At 45.9% G+C, this 24,335-nt stretch overlaps 1 protein-coding gene across 3 annotated transcripts in view; it reads right to left on the bottom strand.

Moving 5' to 3' along the window:
- Positions 1-24,335, bottom strand: part of LOC117589341 (triple functional domain protein) — a 41,243-nt gene that overhangs the window by 3,667 nt on the left and 13,241 nt on the right. Inside the window, exons 1-5 of one of the 3 annotated variants that reach the window (XM_034281196.1) lie at positions 20,403-21,180; positions 10,983-11,271; positions 10,856-10,913; positions 4,699-4,789; positions 4,322-4,606 (exon numbers count right to left, since the gene is read on the bottom strand). In XM_034281196.1, the coding sequence (XP_034137087.1) occupies positions 4,322-4,606; positions 4,699-4,789; positions 10,856-10,913; positions 10,983-11,271; positions 20,403-20,996 (1,317 nt within the window). In that variant the 5' untranslated portion in view covers positions 20,997-21,180. Of the gene's footprint in view, positions 1-1,102; positions 1,239-4,321; positions 4,607-4,698; positions 4,790-10,855; positions 10,914-10,982; positions 11,272-20,402; positions 21,181-24,335 lie in introns of those variants that run through there. The other 2 variants (XM_034281195.1, XM_034281197.1) reach the window with 2 other exon arrangements.

The following is a 24,335-nucleotide window of genomic DNA, read 5'->3' as shown; positions in this document are numbered from 1 at the left end:
GGATTTCCCACAATGTTTTCACTTGTTTTCAAATGAACACAAAATAAAGCTCGCAACAATTGTGGGAATGCCACACACATACACACAGACCAACACTGTTGGTTTAATCATTTTATGGCAATTTTCGAAAATAAATATTCGCATTTGATTGCATGTTCAGCTCTCGTATTTTGAATCACTCGCGTTATTTTCGGTTGTTCCTACAAGTTCTAATTGTTCCGTGGCTCTAATTAATTTCAGTTATTTGTGTTGTTGCTGGTTTTTTGTGTGCATAAATAACGAATCCGTTGGAGGCCTTGTACCATGGCAAACAAAACTAACAAATGGCATCCAAATGTGCTTCTCGGTGCAAGTACGAGTGCCAGTTAGAGGCGATGAAGAGTGGCAGTCAGTCCAGCCAGTCGGGCAGTTAGACATTCAGGCAGTTGGTAAACCACAGATAAAATTGTGTAACCATTCGTGTTTTTCCTGCTCGTGCCTGCCACCAGCCAGACTTTGCTTCATTCTGCTGCTAATTCATCTTCTGTTTTTTTATTTCTTGTACTCTAGCTAAGTGCAAGGGTATTCGGATCTTGATTAGAGGTTTGCACAGTGGAGCAGAATATGGTGCAATTAATCATTAACATTTAATCATTAAACGGTAAACGAAGAATCAAACGTTTTTCCTTTACGAAATTATTACAAATTTCATTTCAAATATGTGGTTTAAAAATCACTTCTTCGGCAGGAATACTTTCAGAGAATTGCAGAAACATTCTCATAGTTTTAAGCTTAGACAAATTCCATGACTTTATCACATATTCCCCAACCAATAAATATCACTTCGTAAGTGTATCTAAACCAGCTGCCACTGCATTAATTTTTTAGTTTCTTGTGTTTGTTTTTCTAAGAGCTTTAAAAGCGAGATAAGATTGGTAACTGGCACTTGGGCACTTGGGCACTCTCGCTTTGGCTGTCAGCTGTTTTGCGGTCTAAAATTTGTCATCAGGAAAACGGGGCACTGCGACGGACTGATACACAATGGTAATGCTTATTTCAACACTCGGAATGCACACAAAATCGAATAATAATAATAATAATAATGCAATTTTGCACTGCTTACAAATAAACGAAAAAAGCAGCTCATGGCGATGGTTGGATGGCACGTGAATGCTTAAAATTCGCGTCACAGTTTTCAGTTTTTCTGTTGACTCTTTTTGGGGAAAATTGTCTTTCAATCGCGTTGCCCACTCAATGGGGGAGTGTTGTGTGGCTTATAAGGATGTCGTTCGCTATGCGTTAAAATCACGACGACGACGGCGACGCATTTTGGCTAAGCGATGAGAGAATCTCGACGACGACGACGACGACGACTGAGCGCCAAGCGAACCAACGAACGACTGAACGAACCGCAGAACGCTGAGTGTGGGAGTGCACGGAACGGCACAGGCACGGCCTAATAGTTTTGCCTGTTGCCATCATGTTTTACATCAGTGTGTTGTGGCTGCCACACACCGCACTCTGTGATATCAAAAGAAACTCTCAATCAACGCCTGGGCTAACAATTTCGTCGCACAAGTCACTTGAGGAAAAGCGTTGAAATAATTGTAGTACATATCGGAAAGACTATGAGTGAGAGTGCAAGACTATAGATATACATATTTATATAGAGAGAAACAGAGAGAGCGAGAGCGAGTGGGAGATGGCTGGGCAGAAGGTAGAATGAGTGGAAGGTAAGGAAGAAAGCTGTTAACCAACTGCTTTTCTCGTGAACTTATCAAAGAGGCAGACTGAGGAGTATAAAAATACATTCATGTATGTATAAAGACAGTAAAAGATGATGGCAAGACCAAGGTATATTCATTGGCAGGTAATGTCTCTGTCTGCTTTCCTGTTTTATGTTTAGAATTTGCCAAAGAATGGACATAAAATGCATTCTTGATTGATTGCTGCTCTCTCACACAAAGCCCTTACCCTCCCTGTAATATACCCTGCATGAGACTTTCGGCTGCATGTGTGTGTGTGATTGTTGCCACTTTTGTAGCATTTGCTGTATAAACACTTAAATACATAAATTAATTCGCATTTTGCGGCAACAACAAGCAGCCATTAAAATCAAGTGAACTTTTTTGTAGACCTTCCAAAATGACCGACCCAATTGATACCCCCTCAAAGGAGCTCCCAGAACTCGCAATCGTTTTTGCGGCTTCAAATAGGAAGTTCTGATATGACTGGGACTTGGACTTGAACAACATTTACATTGGAAAATAATCAGCAGGGCAAAGGCAGAGTCTGTAACCCTAGAAACCACAGGAAGAACCGACTACCCACAGACCCCACGCACATGACGTACATTCTCATGGCCCACAAAGTGGTGCGACATTTAATTAGCCTTTTAGGAAGTGTCGCGACAGAGCAGGGCAAGGGCAGGGCAGAAGGAACTTGCACCAGACGGCGGAATGATGTCACAATACAATATATTTCACAATACAGAACATACAGAACCCCCCAGAAACAAAGGGCATGAAATTCGACAAGGAGAGAACTATTAAAAATTAATGACAATGCAAATAGGCGAAAAATGTCAGGCATCGAACTAAACAAAGGTGGAGCCCAGTCCCGAGAACCCTCCGACCTCAGTGACAAGTGGGCCAAAAAGTTAACAGAGGGACAGCGAGACAAAGAGACATTACGCGGCCTCTAACTGGGTTAAGAAGTTCGCACCTGTAAACAGCCAGAGGTAAACAGGAAAGACACTGAATGGGACAGCGCGGTGGAAAAGCGTTGACGCATCAAGGCGGCACGGCACGGCAACATTTACAAGGCAGAAGAACAGCCGAAAAATGTACATTAAATTCAGCAACTAATAAGCCATCAAGAGAATCGAGAACATGCCAGATAGAACCAGGAGACAGACAGAGAGAGAGAGAGAGAGAGAGAGAGAGAGCGAGGGACACACAGATGACATTCAATTTATTGACAACACGGACAACGGACAACGAACGACAGTGGGCGACGACAAAGTGGCAGTGGCAATGGCAGTGCCACTTTCATTGGCGACACTCTGTCGATGGACACACACACACACACACACACACACACATCTCTGTCTATGTCTCTCTTTTTAGGTGCAAGTGAACTCTAGAACATCCTCTTTGAGCAGCGTCCCTACCCAATCATTAATCAAATTGAAAGCACACACACGGAGGCAAAAACTTTAAATCCAGAAATGTTTCCGAATAATTTCGTTGCTTTTCCATGAATCATTGTATCCTTTCCGTGTAATTTGTTGCCTCCATCCACGCACAGACAGCCAAGAAAAGTCCCTCGGACGCCTCCATCCAAGACATTCCCTTGAACGGAATCATCGCATCTCGCCCGACAACCGGACATTATTCGTCTGCAGCTAATTTGAGTGTACGAAATTTATGCGTCCCACACTCACAGCCAAACCCCCCCCCTCATCTACATATATGTATCTTGGGGTCTCTTCTCCCTTGCTGTGGCACATTCGGTGTATCTTCCACTGCGAGACACGAGTCTATGCTGCTCTCTGCTGTACGCTGCTCTCTGATTTGCTCTACACTCTATGGGTAAACAAAATAAAGTGGCGCATTTATGGCCAAAGGTGGCTGGCCCTCATACCGCCTGCCGCCCTCTCTGGAGGAGCGCAGTGTGCTCCATCCGCTATGCTTTCTAATTGAGCAAACTGCCCGTGCTTGAGCGTCTATGACGTCCATGATGTGGATACATGTGTGTGGATGCGGGGGCCAGAAGTTACAATAAACTGCTTTGATTTGTGTGGGAACAACACACGCACACAATACACTTCCAGGGGGGTGGTGCTGCCTACGATTGCTAGACAAATAAACTCTGGGGTGTAAAAAACAAGCGGCTGCTGGAGATACAAATATGGCAGCAATACTCATATTATTTAAGCAATTAAAGACAGAATTTAGAGCACTAAGTATACCAGTTCTTGGAGTGTGTTGAAAGACTTTTAGAGTTTGAATTGGGCTGGGCAACTTTTAGTGGCTGATGGAGTGTGAAGGCACCCCACATATGCCTCTTTTTGGGTTATTATTACACTCGAAAGTGGCGCAAATTCAGCGACTTTTAGGATGTTTTAGAAGCTCCGAATCCTTAGCTTCCTAGAGTGTATTGTGAGCTCTGTATCCTCCCAATCGTATTGTAAAGTTATCCATCAAAATCCATAGCTATGTAGAGGCTACAAGTAGCTCTGCGTCCTTCGCTCTTTTTCTTCAAGTGTCTACCGACACCTCGTGTATCCCTCTTGACTTTTCTCACATTTTCATACATTTCCCGAACATGTAAAACTCACCAAATTTGAGGAGCTCTCCTTCACGTCCTTTGTAAATGCGGGCGGTCCATTGGCCATCAAGTGTGGCTCCTGGATGGGCTTCATGGGCGGCGGCATCTCCAGGCCGGCCTCCTCATCCGGCTCATAGTCAGCGCCAGCCCCAGCTCCGCTGGATGGTGGGAGCGGCGCCTGATGCTGTGTAGGGAATTGGGGAACCACCGTTGAGGGGCTGCCACCTGGCTGCTGCTGCTGCTGTTGTTGTTGCTGCTGTTCGGTGGCCAAATCCTCGGCGTGCTTCTGGGGTAGCTGAGGCGCAGAAAGAAACGTCAAATGAAATTATGTTATAAATAAACGCTCGTAAAATATTAGCTATACGGCGGATGGCCGACAACACTCACTCGCAGATTCTTCTCCGAGGGCTTCTTGACGAGTGGCTTGTTGCTCGGGGGCTTCTCCACCTTGCGATTCATCAGCGGCAACCAGTTTCGTCTGCAAAGGAGAACAAAAAAGGGAAGGACATGAGACAAGTCTTACATTGTATAGCAAAAGGGGAAATGTTATTTCCTACAAAAACTTCCGAATGGATGTTGTCGTGTGCACACAGTCCTCCATCTCTCATTTCTCTCTCTCTCGCAAAAACACAAAAAATATAAACAGATATGTCGACTGTTGGGCTATCCAGCTGCGTGGCCAACACCAGACTGTCGCCAGCTCCGCGGCCTGCTGCTAACTTGGCCAAGCACTTGGCCGAAATGCCCGCCAGCCTGCCCGCCCGCCCGCTGCTCTGTCGCCGCCACACTCACCCGCACAGTGGGCCAAAGTCTTGCGTGCCATCCATAATTTCGGGGCAATTGTATTTTGATGTTTTATGATTTTTAAAAGGCAAATTTCCCGCTCATTTTACTTTTTTATGGCACAAACTTTTCACAGCTTCATTGCTCGTCATAAAAGGCAGGTCAGGACTGGCGTCCCTCGCTCTTTTGATTAATTTCGGAGCCACAGGACAGCCAGCCACAAAAGTTTATGGGTCAACTTTCGACTTTTGGGTTTGGATTCGGGATTGGCAAACGCTCCACCCGCCCGCACCCCATTGAATAAATGGAGGAATCATTAATCAGCCTCCCACTTTGGAGGAGTTACAGTCCACTCCTCCGTGTGGCAGCTGGAGCTCTTCAGAGCTTATAAATGGATGAGACAGGAGTCTGTTTTGGTTAGTGGTTGAACATTTTGTGGCTTCGAATGGAAAATGCAAGCAGTGGAGGAAATATTCCACTCTGAGCAAAGCTCTGCCGAAAATGCAAATATTAAACATTAATTTTGTTTAATTAGTGCCCCAAAACAGTGCAAAAATCAATAACAATTAAGCCAAAAAGGTGCCTAAAGAGCAGTAGAGACTGGCAGCACACACTTTGTGGCAGAGATTACCAGCAGAAAACACAAACGATTATTTTATTTAGCTAAAAATAAATTGCATGCTAAATTAAAGCTGATACCAGCTTGTAAGCCTCTTAATTTAATTATGCCCAATTTATACGAATTTAAATGGTAAAACGATAGAAAAAAATCTAAAAATATTCCAATCAAAATAAAAGCGAGAAAATACATTTAATTTAGAATCATAAATATTGACTTCAGCTACTAGCTATTCAAAAACCATTGCAATCCGCTCATAATCTAAGCCAGACGAAAGGAAAATGCTGACAACTAATAGCTAACAGATCCCAATTATCGATAGAACCATCCCCAGTGAAAATGCCAAAAATTGACCATAGTTTTGGTGTGCCCAAGTGCATAACTCAAAGTGAAAATAAACATTGACACAGTCAAGGAGCAGCACAGGGTCTCCTCAGGGCAGAACTTTTCTTCATTCCTGAATGGAGTTTCCATTTTCCCGGAATGGTATTTAATTTATTATGAGTTTCGTTCCGTTTCACTCCGTTCACGTTCAAAATTCATTTGGCTGATGTAATGTTTTGGGCAAATAGACAAAGCATTCACCCTGCTCCCCGTAGCCACCCACTTTATGACCACACTGTGTGTGTGTGTATTTGTGTGTGTGCTGTCTCTCTCTGTGTGTGTGTATTAATGGGGTCGCCGCAAAGTATGCAACACAAAAGCGGGAGACAGGCAGTCACAAATTTGCAGTTTCCTGTAACCGAGTGTCCATCGCTCTCCACTGCCTCTCTCTCTGTTTGTTTGTGTGGGTGTCCATTTGGTTCATTGGACTTGAGGCAGCACGCGCTGTCCTTACACTTCCTCTATCGTCCGTGTCCTCTGTATCTCTATCGCCTATTCCATATCCTGGACAAACACACGCGCATATTGACACAGTGCTTGAGACAAAGAGCCTGCCTCCCCCCACAAGAGACAGCAGGGGGAGGTACGTGAGAGGGGGTAACCAAACCGAACAATAATCCATATTCATGTTGAGCTGCAGAGTGGCAGAAGAATGAGTAAAGTGCGAGCTTGGCTCCACCACTTAATGCTCACTCAAGTGAGTCGGCAGGCAACAAGCAAAATGCCCAATTAGTGTGCAAATATTGAAAGTACTTTTCCTGTGGGTTAAATGACTGCCCACCCACTGCTGCTGCTCCTTCTCCATTGTCCATAAATGAAATACGCAGAGTAGTTTCGATGTTATTATGGCACAGGCGGCTTCTGCCGTCACTGGAAGAACTACTGAGCTGAGGTCGAAGCTCTTGCCCGATAAGATTACTCCAGCAATCTGCGAGTTTAGTTTGAATGCGTAATTTGGAGGAAGCCACTGGGCCAGTGAGTGATTTCGTAGAACTCATTTACCCAGTAATATCAAAACAAATCAATTTCCAATCGACTCCGTGGGTTTTATGCGGCAGACCAACACTGCGTATGATTAATGCGAACTGCGAAAGGGTAAAGCGTCTTATCACTGGTTTGTCTTTCCCTTTCCTCTCTCACAGCGAGACCCCGTACCACCCTGAATGCCTTCTTATCGCAAGCACCACAACATACCCCAACCAACCAACTAATGACTAAGCCACAGGACAAAGAGGTTTTCAAAACCCCCCCCCAACCACAGCACACTACCCTCTCTCTCTCTCTTGAGGCGCTTACTTTTTGTTGTGGTGTAATTCTTCCATTAATATGATAATGATTTTAATAGGTTTATAGTTTGCAGGGGGCTTTGGGAACAGGTTTTTCGATTAGAAATGCTGCCATGAAATAATTGCGCAATAGTCGAGGGAAACCCTGAATGCCGCGAGAGAGCTGCCAGCTGGGAATAACCAGAAATTCATTTTATACGAAAGATCCCACGAGAAACAGAGGACCAAAAAGTGCAGCGTTTCATTTGAGCTCTATCAGAACTCGCCCAACGATAAAAGAATTTCTTCTTAAAAGAAGGGAAACTCCCACAGAATAAATTCACGAATTCGCACAGCGAAAAGATAACAAGTCCAAACCTCATAAGCCTTCTCATTTATCTTAAAAACAAACCTCAGCAAGAGCTGGCAAAAAATCTAACTAAAAACTTAACGAAGGCAAATTGTGGCTGGACAAACAACTCGTCTGTTTGTCTATTTGTCTGTCTAACAACCACGACATAAACGTGATGCGAGATGATGCAGTCGGGGGAGACACAGCCACAGCCACAGCTGCAGCTGCTACTGGGCGATAGCAAGGCACTGAACCGGACTGCGACACACGTTTGTGTTGATAAATGAAAACATTGCAAATCTCCATTAGAGAACGGGATGGCTGTACGTATGGCTCTGATTGAAGCTTAGTCACATGTAAATGTGTCCGACGGAAACAAACACGACAAAACGAACGCTGGGGGTAAACCAAAATAAACAGAGGAAACAAAGAAAAGAGCATGAAGAGACCGAAGCTGCTGATACCCTTGAACTTATGGCAGATGCACCTTAAATTATAGAATTTCATTTGATTGCGAAATTACTCTAGAATTCGATCGAAATATAAGTAACTTTTGAATTGATTGTTTTTATGGCATGATTTAGTCATACAATCTGATGGGTTTCGAAGAGTAAAGTCCGTCAAAAAGCAATCTTTAGACATAACATTGAGGGAATTCGTTATAAGCTAAAGAGTACCAAAAACACAAACACAAAATTAAATCTAATTTAAGTTTAAGTTCCGGGAAAGAACTCGGCAATTGGCGCGACAAAAGCCACACCACACAAACACACACACACACAAATCTGTTATTGCAATTGAAACGACACAAACAGGAGATAACTTTGATTGAAGACTAACCCAAAGTCTAACCTAAAGAAGGATTTCCTTCGCTCCTTTGTAACCTGCTGCTGCTGCTGTTGCCCGGTCGCTTCAGCCGCCACCACTGTTGCCTGGCAGCAGTTGCAGGTAAAACCTGTTGATGCAACCATCGATTGCTGTTGCCGCAGCGTGGCGCCATTTCCGTTTCCTCCATTCACAATCAAAGACATGGACTTGAATAACTTTGGCAGGGATGAGGAGCGCCTGTGGCGGCGATTGTGCACGGGCGCTGAGCTGCGTTTCAATTTAATCGAAGGGCAATCGGAACATGTATTCGAATTCAAATTCAATTTAGCGTCCGTCACATTGTTGTTATCGCATTTGTCCTCCACGGCATTGGCAGGAGCGTAGGCAGGGGGTGGCGTTGCGGGTATAGCGGCATTTGCAAAATGAAAACCATTTTCGGCATTCTTATCGTAGCCGTTGCCACCGCTCTCACAATTGTTGTTGTTGCACATTTCAGATAACACACGCGGAACACACACACACACACACGCTATCGAAGGTGCCGACGAGCACTTTTGAGAACTTCTATCTATGACAAGAACACTTCGGTAGTAGTAAATTCTCGTCCCTGCCGATCAACTTTAAGGCACAGTAAACGGTTAAGGTTGAACCCACCGTCTTGGCTGCGGTCTAGCGATTAACTGCTCAACAGAGAGCAAGTCGAGCCGCTACTCTGGGAACGATAGCGTGAAAAAAGTTCTCGCGTTTCGCTTTCTGGAGAAAAAAAAACCCCACGCTGTCACGCATACGGACACACCCGCCACACACTCCACACCCAAAAACAAAAACAAACAGCTTAACGGAGGGGCAGTTGTGTTCCCGCAGGTAGCACATTGAAAAGAAGAGCGAAGAGCAGCATAAACCCAGGGAGAGCGCAAAAAAAGAAACACAGTAACTGTAACTGTAAGCAAGAGGTGTCAGCATGAGCGCCGCTGAGCGCGCGTTCTCATGATTTTTGTTGTTCTCATTGAGCTTCTCTATACCCTTTAGCAGAAGGTGGGTGGGTATATGGAATTGCAGAAAGGCAAGAGGGCAACATTGACAAACAGAGATATATGGATGGATAAAAACTAAAAAGAGAAGTATCCTAGTACGTAAGTAATACTAGTAAGTACATCCTGTAAAATAAACTATTCCACATAAAATAGTTTTCAAATCTCAAAGATTTCAGACAAATATCTGCTTCTGTTAAGTAAATCCTGTAAAATAAACTATTCCACATAAAATAGTTTTCAAATCTCAAAGATTTCAGACAAATATCTGCTTCTGTTAAGTGAGAGTAACAATCACTTCGACTACCGTAGCCTCGCGTTTGTGTCTGCTCATTTCTCACTCTCTCTTTCTTTCTCTTTTTTCAGTTACTCCCCCCTCATGCTCGTGTATTTGTAGTTGTTGCTTGATGATGGGAGAACACAAAGTTCTGTGTAATGGGTTTATATCTTTATGGCCCTCGCCTTCACCCGCACGCCCCACCCACCACGCGATGCCTGAGCTCTGCGACGCGACGCGAAGCGACACGCGATTATAGCCCAGGCACAAAATGTTAGTACTATGTAAAACTTTAGTGTGAAAATTTAATCGCAAGGCAAATACGAGTGGAATAGAAGTAGAATGCTAGACACAATTTGAGGCATTATTGTGGCTGTCGTTGCCTTAATGAAAACAGTTGATAAAAGTCATTAAAAATGCAAACTTTGAAATCAACTTTACCCCCTTGGGGAAACGTGTTTCGGGTTGATGCAGGTTAGAGATCCAATAAAAGACAAATACTTTAGGAAATGAAAGCAAAAAAGGGGTACTTCTCACATCCATCATATAAATATTTCGATGCACATTTCATCTCCAACTTATGCAATGATTCTTCACGCCAAGAGTTCACTTTAATGAATCACACAATAACAGATAATGAAGAGTGCGCCACAGACACTTTCCCGAGATAGTTTCAAGCAGCTGTTTCCCGCAGCAAAACGAAGAAGTCTTCTCCGTTGAGTTCGAAAAGTCAATCCCAGTGACGCATGATTAATGGATAAGCAGCACAAAGCAGGCAGAAATCACAGTACTCAGAGTCTAAATGGTTGATAAATTACACGAAGGGGAACAGCTCGCGAGAACTCTTATACCGAAAGATGAGTCTTATAAAGAGAGAGAGAGAGAGAGAGCGGAGTGGAGGAGACAAAGAGCGAGAGTGACGAATGCCAATAACGAGGCTGATAAATGTAATATTCATGGCCAATAAATTAGTTAATTAAAGACACAAAAAATTGTAATATTTACCCGGTAAAACCACGACGTTTGGTGGACGAGGAAAGAGCATCCGTCTTGCTGCGATTGCCTGCGCACAGAAAAAAACAATCACATAAAAAATTAAATCTATAAAAAATCAACTGAAAATCGGACTTACCCTGTTCCTGCATATTATCGTTGGCCTTTGTGCCGCCTGCAACTGCCGTGGATGCGGTTGCCTTGTTGTGTGAGCCCGGCGCCGGTTTGAGCACTGAGACGGGCACCAGGCCCTCCTGCACGGCGGCATCCTCGTGCTGCGGATTGAGGCGCACCAGGCAAAAGTCCGGCTCCGTGGCCGAGGGCTGCTCAATAATTTCCACCTGCTGGCCCTTGCTGACGCTCAGCTCGTTGCTGCCGCTGGTGGCAATGTAGTCGGCGACGACCCATGTGGCCTCCTGGTTGCCCAACTGGAAAGAGAATGGAAAAGATGAGTATCGAATGTTGCCTTTGAACGGGGTGCAGTTAATACGAGGCATAGGTCGAGGTCAATGTCGAGGTTTTGGCTTAATGTTGAGACGTGTGGCGCAGGCACATCCTATTGATTGACCGCCAGCCAAGGACTCTGAACAATGGAGGCTGCTGCTGCCTCAAGCATGGATCAATGGCAAAAGCAAAAGCAAAAGGAACTAATTAGAAAGCCATTCAAGAGCCTCAGGTCTCTATTGTCTCATTAAATATGCAAAGGCAGTAGGAACAGCCACACGGAAGAGGGAGAAGCTGGAGGCCGCTGCCTAATCAAGCAACTCTCTCTCTCTCCCCCTGTCTGCTGCCTGTTGTATTAATAATTTATAAGTTTATTAATTTACATGCGGCCTGGCCTTGCCTCTTCTTTCCGTTTCGTGGGTGTTGATGTGTGGGGCGTCTCTTTAAATCGCAACAGTGAGGCGCACACCCCGCACACCCCCCTGAATGCTGCTGGAACATGCCACAAATGCTGGCAAACAGTGAGGAGCAACCAATGATGGCAGAGCAAAGGAATAACATGCCACAGATGGGCTGAAAATACTCGTAAATGTATGGGTAAATTTGTGGTTCATCGGCAATCGATGACAGCGCGAGACAGCCAGAGGATTCCAGCATTTAGCCACCAGTAGCAGAGGGGGCAGGCATCCTCCTCCTCCCTTTGCTATGTGGCATGGGGGGTGTTCCTGCTGCTTGCGGTGGGAGTTTACCCTCCATTCAAAGTGTGGCTTGTGGCAGCGGCTTCTGCTGCCATTCAAAGCGTGCTGGAATATTTCAATTTTATACGACAGTCCCCCTCCGCGCTGCGCTGATATTTATTTCACATATAATATTTATGTGGGAGCCGCCGTTAAGTAACTGACGGAGCAGGCCACATGGAAACACCTGCTGCCGGGTGGTGGCTGGCCACAGCCATGGGAGGAGTGCGCCAAATGCAAATGGAGATCTTTAGAAACAGGTGAGGTGGGGGCAGCGGGGTGTGCCGTAAGGTGAATGGCAAAACGATGTCGCTAAAGGCAAGGGCAGAGAGGGCGAGGCAACGATGGAGGACTGCCTGCCTGCCTGCCGCTCATAAGCGCAATTAAATCAACTTCATCAGCGGACGACAGGACAGGCCAGGAGGCAAGAGGCAGCAGTGGGAGGTGCACTGGCAAGAGGCAGCCAGCGGTGGCAAAGAGCTTAGTACATTATGACCGCCTCGCTGGCTCGCTGACATCCTTCAAGCGACAGCAGGAGCGTGTGCACGTGTGGCTGTGTTTGTAAGTGAAATTAACACAAGCGTAGAGCAAAGAGAGAGAGAGAGGGAGAGAGAAGGGTGTTCCCTCCTCTCGCCATTGCAGCAGGCAGTGCTGCTCCAGGCCCCCCGTGGCATCTCTCTCCCTCTCTGGCTGTTAATTAAGCAGCACTGACACGTAAACGTGCCTCGCTTACACATACATATACACATGGCTATGCCTGCGTAAGTGTGTATTAGTGTGTGTGTTTCTTGCGGACTTTTAGGGCACCATCTCTCTCTCAGTCTCTCTCTCCCTCTCTCTCTCTCTATGTGTTCACGTTTCCTCTTGTAATGCAATTAGTTGAAAGTTTCTCTGTGTGTGCCAAAAAAAAAAGTAGGAGAAAAGTTTCTGCAGAAAGTTTTGCACCAACAAGAAGGGGAAGAGAGGCAGTGGGTGGGGGTGTTGCCCCAGAGACTCTTGAGGCGAAATTATCTTAAATTTTGATATGCGTGAACGTAAAACTATTCCAATAAGTGCTCGGAGCAGAGGCAGCAGCAAACAGAGGCTGAGTGTGCAACAGCTGATGGAGCTGTGTGCCACAGCCGCTGAAGTGTATGCCACATTACGTGTACGAAGTGTGAGCATCGATTGTAATCATCGAAAGAGACAGCACAGGGATTCCACCACTTCATCATCATTCAAAGAGCAGCAAGCAGCAGGCAGCCACTGCAGGGATATATCATCATTGGCAGAGTCATCATCATCATCATCATGGGTACAGGCAGCAGCAGAGGGGCAGCACTGGAGCGGCTGCCATTTAGTGTGCTGCAAATTGCTGCAGTCACGCACCCACGCAACACGCCCCCCCCCCCCCCCCCCCCCCCCATTTTCCCCACCGCCTCCCTATAGTTTTGTGAGGGGGGGGGGGGGGGCGGGCGGCCGGGGCGAAAGCGGAAAAAAGGGGGAATATCGAAAGAAGAGCGACAGCTAGACAGGCAGACAGAGAGCGACTGCGAATGGCTTTAATTTTCCATTTTATAAAAGTTTTGGGCCCACTCCTCCCTCCCCTGCCGCGCTTTGATAATTCTACTCAATTTTCACTGAAAATTAAACACAGCCTTTGCCTTGGGTTTTTCCTTTACTTTGGCTCTGGGAAAACTTGTAGCTACAAATTAAGTTGCTGTTGCTGTTCCTGCCACTGCTCTCCTCTCCTCTCTGCTCTGTCCTGCCTGGATCTTCTCTGCTTTCCACTTTACTCCTTTCTTTGTCGTTTTACTTTTCGTCTGGCCTTTTGCCGCCCCAAGTCTTTCATTAAAATAATGAAAGGATATGCCCCAGCAGTCCGAGCAGAAGAAACCAGAGCAGGAGAAGCAGGAGGAAGCACCCAGAAGGAGCTTCCACCAGTGCCAAGTTGGAGGTCACACAGTGGAAATGTTATCGCTCCTCCATTGCTCGGCTGCAGAAATGCAATCAGCGCCGCCTTGTTGGGCTTCACATCCTTCTGCTACTTCTCCTTTTGGTTTCTCTCTTCTTTTTTTTTTTTGCATAAAATAATTAACGTGGCTTACAGTTTCGACTGCGCTTTTCCATATTTAATGGGTGGGGCAGGGGCAGCGGCAGTGGGCAGGAAATGGAAACTGCGTTGGCATTCGCCGAGACTTGGCAGCGGCTTTTCCTGTTCCTTTTGGATGGATTTTGTGGATGGGAAAATCTCTTTAAAGCCGTGTTTGCTGCAATTGACATTTTACCTTTGGAAACCATTTCCATTTGTATGGAAACGCTGCATGTGGCAACAAGGCAAAAATATATGAGAAATTCTCTAAACAACGAGCTTGTCTCTGCTGCTGCAGAATGTCTTTGCTTTTCACAGATTCTTCATTGTTTTAACACGTTTAACCGGCATTTTCACTGCTTAAGATTGAGGCCACAAATTGGCATTGAAAGGACGCAACAAAGGATGAAATAAAAGCAAAGTAAGGCAGGGAAAACAATCACAAAGGAAAGTGAGTGAAGCAGAAAACCTACAGGAAAACCTAGGAAAACACAATGCCAAAACCTACAGGAAAACAACCCAGGACAAAAGAAAATGCCAATTCGAATGGCAATGGATGTGCTTTTCCCTCTCTATTATTGCGTTCCCTTCCCCATGCTCATCAACGTTTCATTTCATATATTTTGCATTCTCAATTGAGAGATTTACATATCGGCAGGCACCCACCTAATGCCTGTCAGAATGCAACCGAAATACGAGCAAACTTTCCAGATGAAAGTCCTTTACGGGGGCTGGGGATCTGCGGAAAAAAGAGACAGGAATACAGGCAGGTGGGGGCAGGGGCTTTGCATTTGACATTCGCCCAACACATTCGTTGGCAGGCAGAGCAGCGCCTAAGCTATTAGTATTGTTATCGGCATGTAATCAGACAAAAAAGCTGAGGGAAAAACTCACAGCAAAGAGCAGAGAGGAAAATTCCCAGGCAAAAACGAAAAACAAGACGAAGAATGAAATGTTTGAGGCGCCAAATGTTGCCTTTTCATGCGCCTCTTTTCGTCTCCTTTCATTCTTCTTTATCGCTCGCATCGCGAACTCCACTCCGCTCTCCTTCTCCTTCCATTTGCCGTTGCCTTGTTGAAAATTGTAAAGCGATTTGCCAAAATGTTTACGTTATTATTGATGGTTTATTCCCGGCGCTCTTTAAGAGAACAAAAGTGCCAGGAGAGAACATTCCTTGTGGACTGCTGGGCAGGGTCTAAGCTCACTCTCTCACATGCCTCAAGCCATTGCCTTTCTTATGGCATCGTAAAAACGCAATTGCTGCCACAAGAAACGAGACGAGAGAGGCGGAGGGTAGGAGAGTAGGAGGATAGGAGGCGTGGAAGCGTGTGTGTGAGCGCTCTAAAAAGCCATCAATTGTGAAGTCATTAAAAAATATGGTAGAGAGAGGGAGGAAACATGAGAAACGGCAGCAGGCACACATACTCGTAAAAGCAAGCGGCAGTCAGTCAGTCATTCAGAGTCGTTGGTTGTCAACTGAAATTACAAACATCATTTAACCGATGGCAATCGCTGCCGATGGGCAGCACTGTTCGCTGCTCGTCCCTGGGCAGCACTGTTCTTCTTTGATTGATCTGCAGATTGATTTTGGACAAGGATTCCGGCATGCAATACATTTTTAATAAGCCCCAGAGTAAGTTCCAATTCCACAGACACAAACAATTGTTGCCCTGCTCAATGGAATCGTGAGTGCCATAAATCAAGCAGATACGCAGACGCCCATGGAAATATACGAGGGCTACAATATATATTCTTTGTATCTGTGGCTCGAGTGAGTGTGGGTTCTGTGGCAGATACATACATTAATATGTAAGGCTACATATGTACATATTCAGTGGGTACATAAAACATAAACGTCTATTATTCAATTAACTTGCACAGTGGGCTGCCCGCTGTGTGCTTGGTACAGTGTACAGTGGGTAGGTAGCGTTCGCAGGTGCAGCAGTTGGGGGTCCCCGACATCAATTACGTTGCGGCAAACACCCAGTCAACAAGATGGCAAACAAAACAATGAAACCAGGCCCCAAAAGAGTAGTAGGAGCAGGCGGGGAGACAGCTATGGGAGGAGCATTGGACGTGTAGCTATCGCTCCGTGGTCTGGTAATTGTGCGACAACATGTTAACACCAAAAGCGATGCCATTTGCCCCGCACCCATGGACAGGGCCATCGTCTCTGCTGCCCCCCAGGCTGCCTGTATCTGTCACTGCCTCTGTCTCTACCTCTTCCTGCTCCTGCCTCTGGCTGTTCTGTGTGTGAGTCAAAGTAAGTGCTGAATGGAAGTCATTTACAGCGCAAATCGAATAATATTCTAAATCAATTACGAAGCAACTGCGTAGAGGGAATGGCAGGAGCACTGCAATAATGGCTGAACGAAGGCAACAATTAGGAAAGGAAAGGCAAGGCCAGGCAGAGACAGAGACACAGATTTGGTGCGAGAAACGGGAAGCCAGAGCCACACAGCCACAGGGGCAGAGACACGTCCTAGAGGCAGCCTTGACCGAGCCCAAATGCTGTTTTGGCGAATTGTACGAAAAAGAGTTGGCAGCTCGCAATGTCAATTGGGAGCAAACGCATTCCCACAGCAGAGAGGGAGCAGAGCAGTGTGGTACGTGTGGGAAGGCAATCAATGGGAAGGCACACACAGCGGCAGGACCAACTTTTTGTTGTGCAGCGAGCGGTGCGGGCAGCTGACAAGCTCTGCTGACAAGGACATGAGCAATTTGTGGCCAGAGTGAGCCTCCTACATGTCCAGCACGTTTGCCCAACAGAGGGACTGAAGATGACAGATGCTGGTAGCCCTCAGCAGGGATGGAGCATGGTAGGAGCTACAAGCTGTGGGTTGGCATGAGACTGCAGCCTGTGGCGTGAGCCTTAGTCCCCCAAGGGACGCAGAGGCACATGGACACGTGGGCACTCTATCCGCCAAAGGACCAATTGTCCGTAAGAGAAACTGGACAGTGGGTCTGCCGCTGGGCCTGTTGTAGGTTCTTCTCTGGTTTTTTTTCTCTGCCTTTAAAAAGCAATGTCCATCGAGGGGCGTGCCACTGACAGCAGCATTTGGCCATTGATTTTATGGCTGCCACCCGAAAACGTCGGGGCGATGGTGCAGAAGCAGGCCTCATGGCATGCCCCCCGGAGCATCGTCAAATTTGTGATGTCCATTACGTGTCGTGTGCAGAGAGGGGCAAAAGCAAACATGGAGGAGCAGCAGCATATTGAGTACCTCCTGGTAGCGTGTCCTTGGCTTTAGTTCCTTTTACCACTCACTTTATATGTGCTTTCTGCAGCATTTTGTATCTCAAGATGCGATTACCAGAGAGACCTCCATGTACCATGTATCGTCACGGCCCAAGGGGGAATGCCTGCTGCCTGCCTGCTGCTTTCTGCTGTCATCACAAATTTAGTTACAAATTAGTTTTGGCCTTCTGCTGGCAATCCTCTTACTGCTGCACCCAATCCTCATGCTCCTCCTGCCTCTTCCTTGTGGCAATTTGCATATCAGTGAGGCAACATTCTTCGGTGCTGTTGAGCACTGAAAGTGAAAGTAGTTGCCATGCGAACAAGGTAACTTTTGGTGTATGTGTGCCGCCTCCTCCATCTTCCATTGAGTGAGGGATTTAATAAAATCTGTTTCTGCATTTTACATTCTACATTCTGTTGCTACATACATGCTGCTTCTACCTCAGCCTCTGCTTATCTGCACTTTGTGTGCGTTTCATGTTTTATTTGTATTCAGTTTTTTGTGTGTACTTTTCTCCCTCGCTCTTTTGTGGCATTTGTGTGCCCAAAAAATATTGTTTGCCATTGCTGCTGCTGCCTCTATTGTCTCCGCTCAAGCACTGCTTATGTTACGAGAGAAGCAGTAGAACAAGCAGTGCAGAAACAGGAGAGGGATGCAAAGGCTGCTTGCTGCAAGTGACAACAACCCAACATGGAGGACATATTTGTCGTATGGCAGCTACAAATTTATATTTCATTGCAGCGTCAAGAGAGAGAGAGAGAGGAAAAAGGAAAGAGAAAGCTTGAGGCAAGGGCAGAAGAGGGAGAAGCTCAGCAAAAACCTGCAGGAGAAAGGATGGGAACTGCATTTATTAAGGTTCTGCCCCACAAACTGTGATGCCTGCTCCTCGTGCTTACATGCACCTTGCTTGCTGCTGCTGGCTCTTGGCATTTATTTTGTGTGTGCGCTCAAAAGTATGCCATAATAAAATGCATAAAGCATACGCCCCGTGGAATGCGCTTCGCTTGACTTGGAAAACTTTTGCTGGCAGTAGAAGATGCGAAGAAGGAACGGGTAGAGCGAGGAACTGCTGCCGCAGCGGAAAACTAAAGCAGGAAGAACCAACACGGCAGGAAGCAGGACAAATGCCATTCAAAGGAGGAGCAGCAGCCAACCAAGAGAATGTGCAGAGCCGAGGCACGGCACAAACATTTTTCATGGGGCATGGGATGCGTGGAGAATTCTGCGACACGGGTGTGGAGGAGGATTGCGCTGCCATTCCTGCGACACCAAATTAAAATGTTCTCGCTGTCTTGAACATGGGAAAATATCTCGTCTCTCTCTCGACTGCTCTGCAAGCAAATCAATGAACCCAAACACGGTATGGAGCACACACAAAAGACACAACAAAAACTTAAATGATGCATGAAAAACTTATGAAAGGAGGCAAAGAGGCCTCCGCCTACCCAACGTGGGAATGGCAATGAGCATTAACTTCAGCCTTCGCATGGGAATCTGCCAGCGAGTGAGCCTCTGCCACAGCTTTCGTCTCTTCTTTAGGCTGAGGAATCTTTAGGCGTTTTTGCCTTACTTTGAGTCTCAGAATTGGCTTATGGTTCATTTGAAGTCGCAGAATTTGCCTACGTCTCATGTTGAGAGTCCCAGAAAATTCTGCCTCATCATCAGCGTCCCAGAATTCGCCTCAATCTCAGCCTTAGCTTTGCAGAGTAGCGACCTCTGCCTTCCGCCTCAGCGAATCATAAAGCAAATTGAGTGAAAGGGCAATGCGATTATAAAGGGAAAGGAAGGGCAGCAGAGCAGACCAGACCAGACCAGACCAGGAAGCTGCCACTAGTACGAGGCAGAGAGACACCGAAATGTGACAATGGATGTCACGACAATGAGCTGAAGGAGGAGGTTAAGCAGCAGCAGTAAGGCCAAGAGGCCAAGAGGGCAGTGTCAACGGAGGCAAGGTCAACACAGGCGACAAGAGACAAGACACAAGACACAATGCAGCGCACACAAGACGCAGAAGGAGCTCACACAATGATGACGAGCATGATGACAATGACAATGACGATGATGATGAGTGTAAGGGCTTTACATTCTCTGATGAAGTGATAAATACATTATGTGATTATGTTGAAACTAGTTGTGGCACACGCACACACACACACACACAGACACACAGAGAAGGGGCAGCAGGTGCAGGCAGAGGGAGAAGAAGAGTAATTGAAGCACTGACAATGGCAAATAAATTAGCGCCTGCCACACACAGAGAGCCCTGTACAACACAGCGTATGATTAATGGGCTTATTAAACGATGTCCGCCAGTGTCTGTCTGCTGTCTGTCTGTCTGCTGTCTGTCTGTCGCTTGTTGTGGGTCAACAACCAGTTTAGAGTCGCACTCTGTGAGTTCTACTCTCCAAGTAGAAGTATCCGCTCTGAGCAGCACTAGAGACAGCGTCGTGGCAGCGCATCATCCTTTAGAACTAATCAAAATAAATGGCACACCTACCCCGCAAGCGAAAAAACAAAAAGTTAATGCCAGCAGCACACTGGTAAAGGGGAAGGGGCAGACAAATCTGCATGGCTAAGTAGATTCTCTGATAACTTCTGTCGCGTCCTTTTGGCTAAATTTAGCTACAGTTACGAGTGTCCTGGCAGCCACCATTCAAAGTAATTGTTTCCATTAGCATAACTAAGAGAAGGACCCCCCAGGCACGGGTTTGAGTGGGTCTCCTCCTACGCGACATCCCACATTAATCACAGAGCGAGCAAGCGAGCGCCACTTATCGAGGATTGGCATTGATTTGAACGCGGCAGAGCTATTCCTGTCGCATGATTTGTGTTCGGCAAGAATCTAAGCCGCAGGGGCAGGGATTGACCTTTCTGCAAAAAACCACAGCTAAATAAATGATAAGCTGCCGCTGTGCCGCAAGAAGTTTTCGTTTGCGATAAGGTCAGGGCGATCGATGACGGTTTTTATGGATTAATATTTAATGCGCTGTCAATCCCACACACAAATCTCTAAGCCCCTAGCCCTTTCCCTTATTTGTTGGCCCTTTTATCACACAAAATTATACCTTAAAGCCGCTGCTGCTGGGCTGCCGAAAGAAGCGAAAGGAGCTGGGCGTATCGATGGTATGCTGCCGCGCGAGCACTCCATGGCTGCTGACACTCGACTGCCGGAACCAGGGCAGCGAGATCTTGCGGCGACTCTTGCGCTGCACAGGCACGGCTGCCGCCGGCGCTCCTGCAGTTGGACTATCCACCGTTGGAAATGTAAATGGTGAATGCTCCACTTGCTTCTGCGATGTTGCAGAACCACCTCCTGGTGGTGGCGATGTGGCATCATCCTCCTGCAACGTGCACAGCGGCGTATTCTGTGCGGAGTCGGCCAGCGAGGGTGAGGGCGAGGGATCGCCCACGGCAATGGGTGCACTCAGCGGTAGCGGAGTGTTCGGCAGGGACACATAACCCTTGATGCCACTCGAGGAATCTCTGTCCAAGCTGCCTCCTCCGGCGCCTGGTTCGCCGTACTTCAAGCGGTCCAGCGATGTCTTCTTTTGGGCACTGGTGGCGTTGCCTCCTCCTACTGCCACTCCGCCTGCGCCTCCAGCATCCGCTGAGTCCACGCTGTTCATTCGCTCATTTAGGAATTTCTTGACACTCTTCATGATTGTTTTTCCTCTCTCACTCTCTCTGGGTCTCTCTCGGTTTTTATTCCGCTTTCATTTTCATTTCTCCTTCAAAATCACAGTCGGGGCTTTAGCAGCGGGAGCTGCGGGGTGGGTTGATTGAGCTGCGGGTGGGTTTGGTGGGTTGGCAGGATTTCCTCGTTTTTATTTTTAAACACACAAAATTTCGGGTTGGCTTTTGTTCTGCCGCAAAATCGATAAAAACGTTCTCCTAGAGGCACAAAATGTTTTATTTTTATTTTGTTTTTGTTATATTTTATCCCTTTTTTTGCTGTGTGTGTGTGTGTGTGTGTCGTTGATTGGATTTCACACACGCACGAATACACACACACACACACACACACACAGCCACTGACAGCCACTGAAATGTGGTCTCGGCTTTACGCCCTGCATCTGGCTCTGTCTCTGTCTCTGTCTTTGACTTTCAATCAGTGCAACACGGCGGATGATCAATTTGATGAGGCGGTAGGGGTTGGGGCGTGACTCTGCGCTGCACTTTCCCCTACTTTTATTGCATTAATGTAACGTTTATGCTGTTAAGTGCATGGGCTTGCCGCGGCGAGTGGGCTTTCGCCACTTTTATTTCATTTTATTTCACTTTTTAAATTATTCAACTGCCAGCAACGAACATCCAACAATTTCAGGCACAGAGAGGTGAATTTATTTTATTTATCTTGCAACAACTGGCTTTCGATTAATATTTATTTATTACTGATTGATTCTAATTTATAATTTCAACAATTTCTGTGTCATTTCTTCTTTAATTTCTCTGTTTTGATAGCAGATTGGTCCCTAAACATTCCATAGATATCGGCTTAAACAGTTTTAAACGCTTTGCTAAATTCAATGCAAAATTTATAGTTTCGAATGAAAATTCCAATGTTTTAGCTAAATTCAAATCGATAATATATTTCAACCTTCGAAAAACTTTCCGCTGCACATAATTAATTTTTGATTCAACAAAAGTTTCTACAAATGGAAAGACTCCAACTTGAAGGGTAACCATGCCACCACAGCTACTGTCTGTCTGCTTTTGTTGCAAAATATTCAAGCTAATTGAGTCTCTTAAGAGGTCTGAGAGATAGTACACAGAATGATCCTCAATGAAGTGGAAATCTCCAGCGAAAAGAGCCATTCTGTGCTCTGTCATTCCCTTGTCATTCACATGCACCCCCGAGACAAGTGGCTACCAAAGACTTTAGTTTGTTTTCTCTCCCGCAGCCCCACCCACACTTTGGTTTGTATTTTCTTCGCTGCCCACTCTTTAGCTTTGCCTCCCACTATTTGGCCTTTCCTCCCACACTCTTTTGCCATATTTGTTGCTACTTTCCACACTAATTTTGCTTCTGTGTTTGTTTCTGTTTTGATTTCAGCATTTGGTTATAATTTTGTTGTGTGTGTTTTTATTTAATTTTCATAGATAAAAAGCCAACCGCCTGCCAGCCTGCCAGCAGTGTTCTTCTTTTTTCTTTGTTTTCTGTACTTTTTCTGGGTTTTATCTGCAAGTTTCTTAGCCTCAAAAATCGCACGTTTGTTTACCCCATAAAACTACTCGTCCCGCGTTTATCCCTCCTCTAGCTATATGCAAATACATAGGCAGATATTGGAATGGCAAGAGATGGAAATATATTTGTTATTTTTACACTTTGGTGGCGCTCGTGTTGCTGTTGCTGTGTGTGGCAGGTGCGCAGCCATTGCCACCGCCATTTGGTGTTTGAATCGCAGAGAATCACCAAGAAATCTTTTGCCTCTCTGTGTGTGCCACGAGAGCAATTATGAATCGCGTATGTTTTGGTTTTCTTCAGAACTATTTCCGATACAAAGGCAAACAGCAGCCAACAATTATGTTCAAATGGCAGCTAAAATACTCTTTCCGGTCCGCTTTTTTAGGCTACTTTTTTGTCGCTTTTTGCTACTTTTTGCTTATTTTTCTCTATGTTTTCCCTCCATCTTTAGGCACAATTAAATCCACAATTTGCTTGTTCCATCCCTCTGTTATTTCTCATTTTTGTTAGGGCATATTTTGCTTCGTTTGTTGGGGCGTGAAAATTTGCATATGTTCGAGGAAATTTGCATTGGTTTTCCACCATTTACCATTTGGGGCACAGCCAGCACCCAGCAGCTGTTTGCTAAGTGGCAAAACCATCAGCAGGCATTGGGTTTTGGGTTCTGGATTCTGGTTTTGAGTCTGGGATTCTCTTTCTGTGTTTCAGCCTCTGATTTTTGTCTTTCTTTTATTTTTGTGTGTGTGGCAATGGCATTAAAAAGTTTTTCCTCTTTGCCTCGTTTGTGGCTGAGCGGCGGCTTTCGTTGACATTTTGTGGCAATGAAGGAAATATTTGGTTCCTTTTTTTTTTGGTCTTTGCTTGGACATCCACTGGGACTCCCACTGGCAGGCAGTCTGTCTGTATAACACTCTTTCAACGTTTCATTCACTCAGAAACCTAAAACTTAATTCAATTCTTTGCAAATGAATGCACACACAAAGGCTGGGCAAGAACAGGGGCCAGGCAGGATGTCGGGCCATCGTATCCTTAGATTTCAAACTAAATTAATTTAATGCCCAAAGCCTCAGCCTCAGCTCCAGCTCCAGCCCCAACCCCAACTAGGTTTCGTTTTTTGGAAAATCAGCTTAAAAACTTTTCCATGCTCTCTGATTGGCAGACAAGAGGAAAAGAGCTTCTCGTTTCCGCTCGGAAAATGTTTGTTGTTTTCTAGTTTTGCCAGAGTTTTTTCTCTTTTTATGTTTTTTGTGGAGGATTTAGCTTGCGGTTTATTGGAAGCAACAAAAGCGGTTTCCAGTGGCAATATGTTACTTCACATTTTAATTGCTTTCTGGCAGAAAATTGGATTAGGAAAAGGCTTCCCTTTGGGGCAGAGAAAGTATTTACTTTCGAGAGAATCGATGCAGCTCGAGGGGTGGACCTATGGGGCACGACAGCTGGCACTCAAATTAAATTGCAGTGCATTGCATCGCATCGACTCGATAATTATAATGACCAAAACATGTCGTGTGTGTGTGCCCGCCCCGCCCCGCCCCGCCCTACACAATCGCTATAGAAACCACAAAAGCCACAAACGAGCCAACAACCGACAGACAGGCACACACACACACACACACAATCTCTTGTTGAAATATTAAAATGCAATAGATAAGCAGGCAAATTAATGGCCAAACGCAAGCGGTTGAAATGACCCAGCCAAGAGCGGAATAAACTACGAAAAACTCAACAAAAAGAGAACAAAATTACGAGAAATATGCAGGATACAGCCCTAGGGGTGGCAGTTCTGAGAATAGTTTATGGATTAGTAGTGAAA

This window comes from Drosophila guanche, unplaced genomic scaffold (genome assembly GCF_900245975.1).
Source record: "Drosophila guanche unplaced genomic scaffold, DGUA_6, whole genome shotgun sequence".
Classification (NCBI taxonomy): domain Eukaryota; kingdom Metazoa; phylum Arthropoda; class Insecta; order Diptera; family Drosophilidae; genus Drosophila; species Drosophila guanche.
The sequence above is the reverse complement of the archived record's forward strand: the minus strand, read 5'-3'. Positions and strand labels throughout refer to the sequence as shown.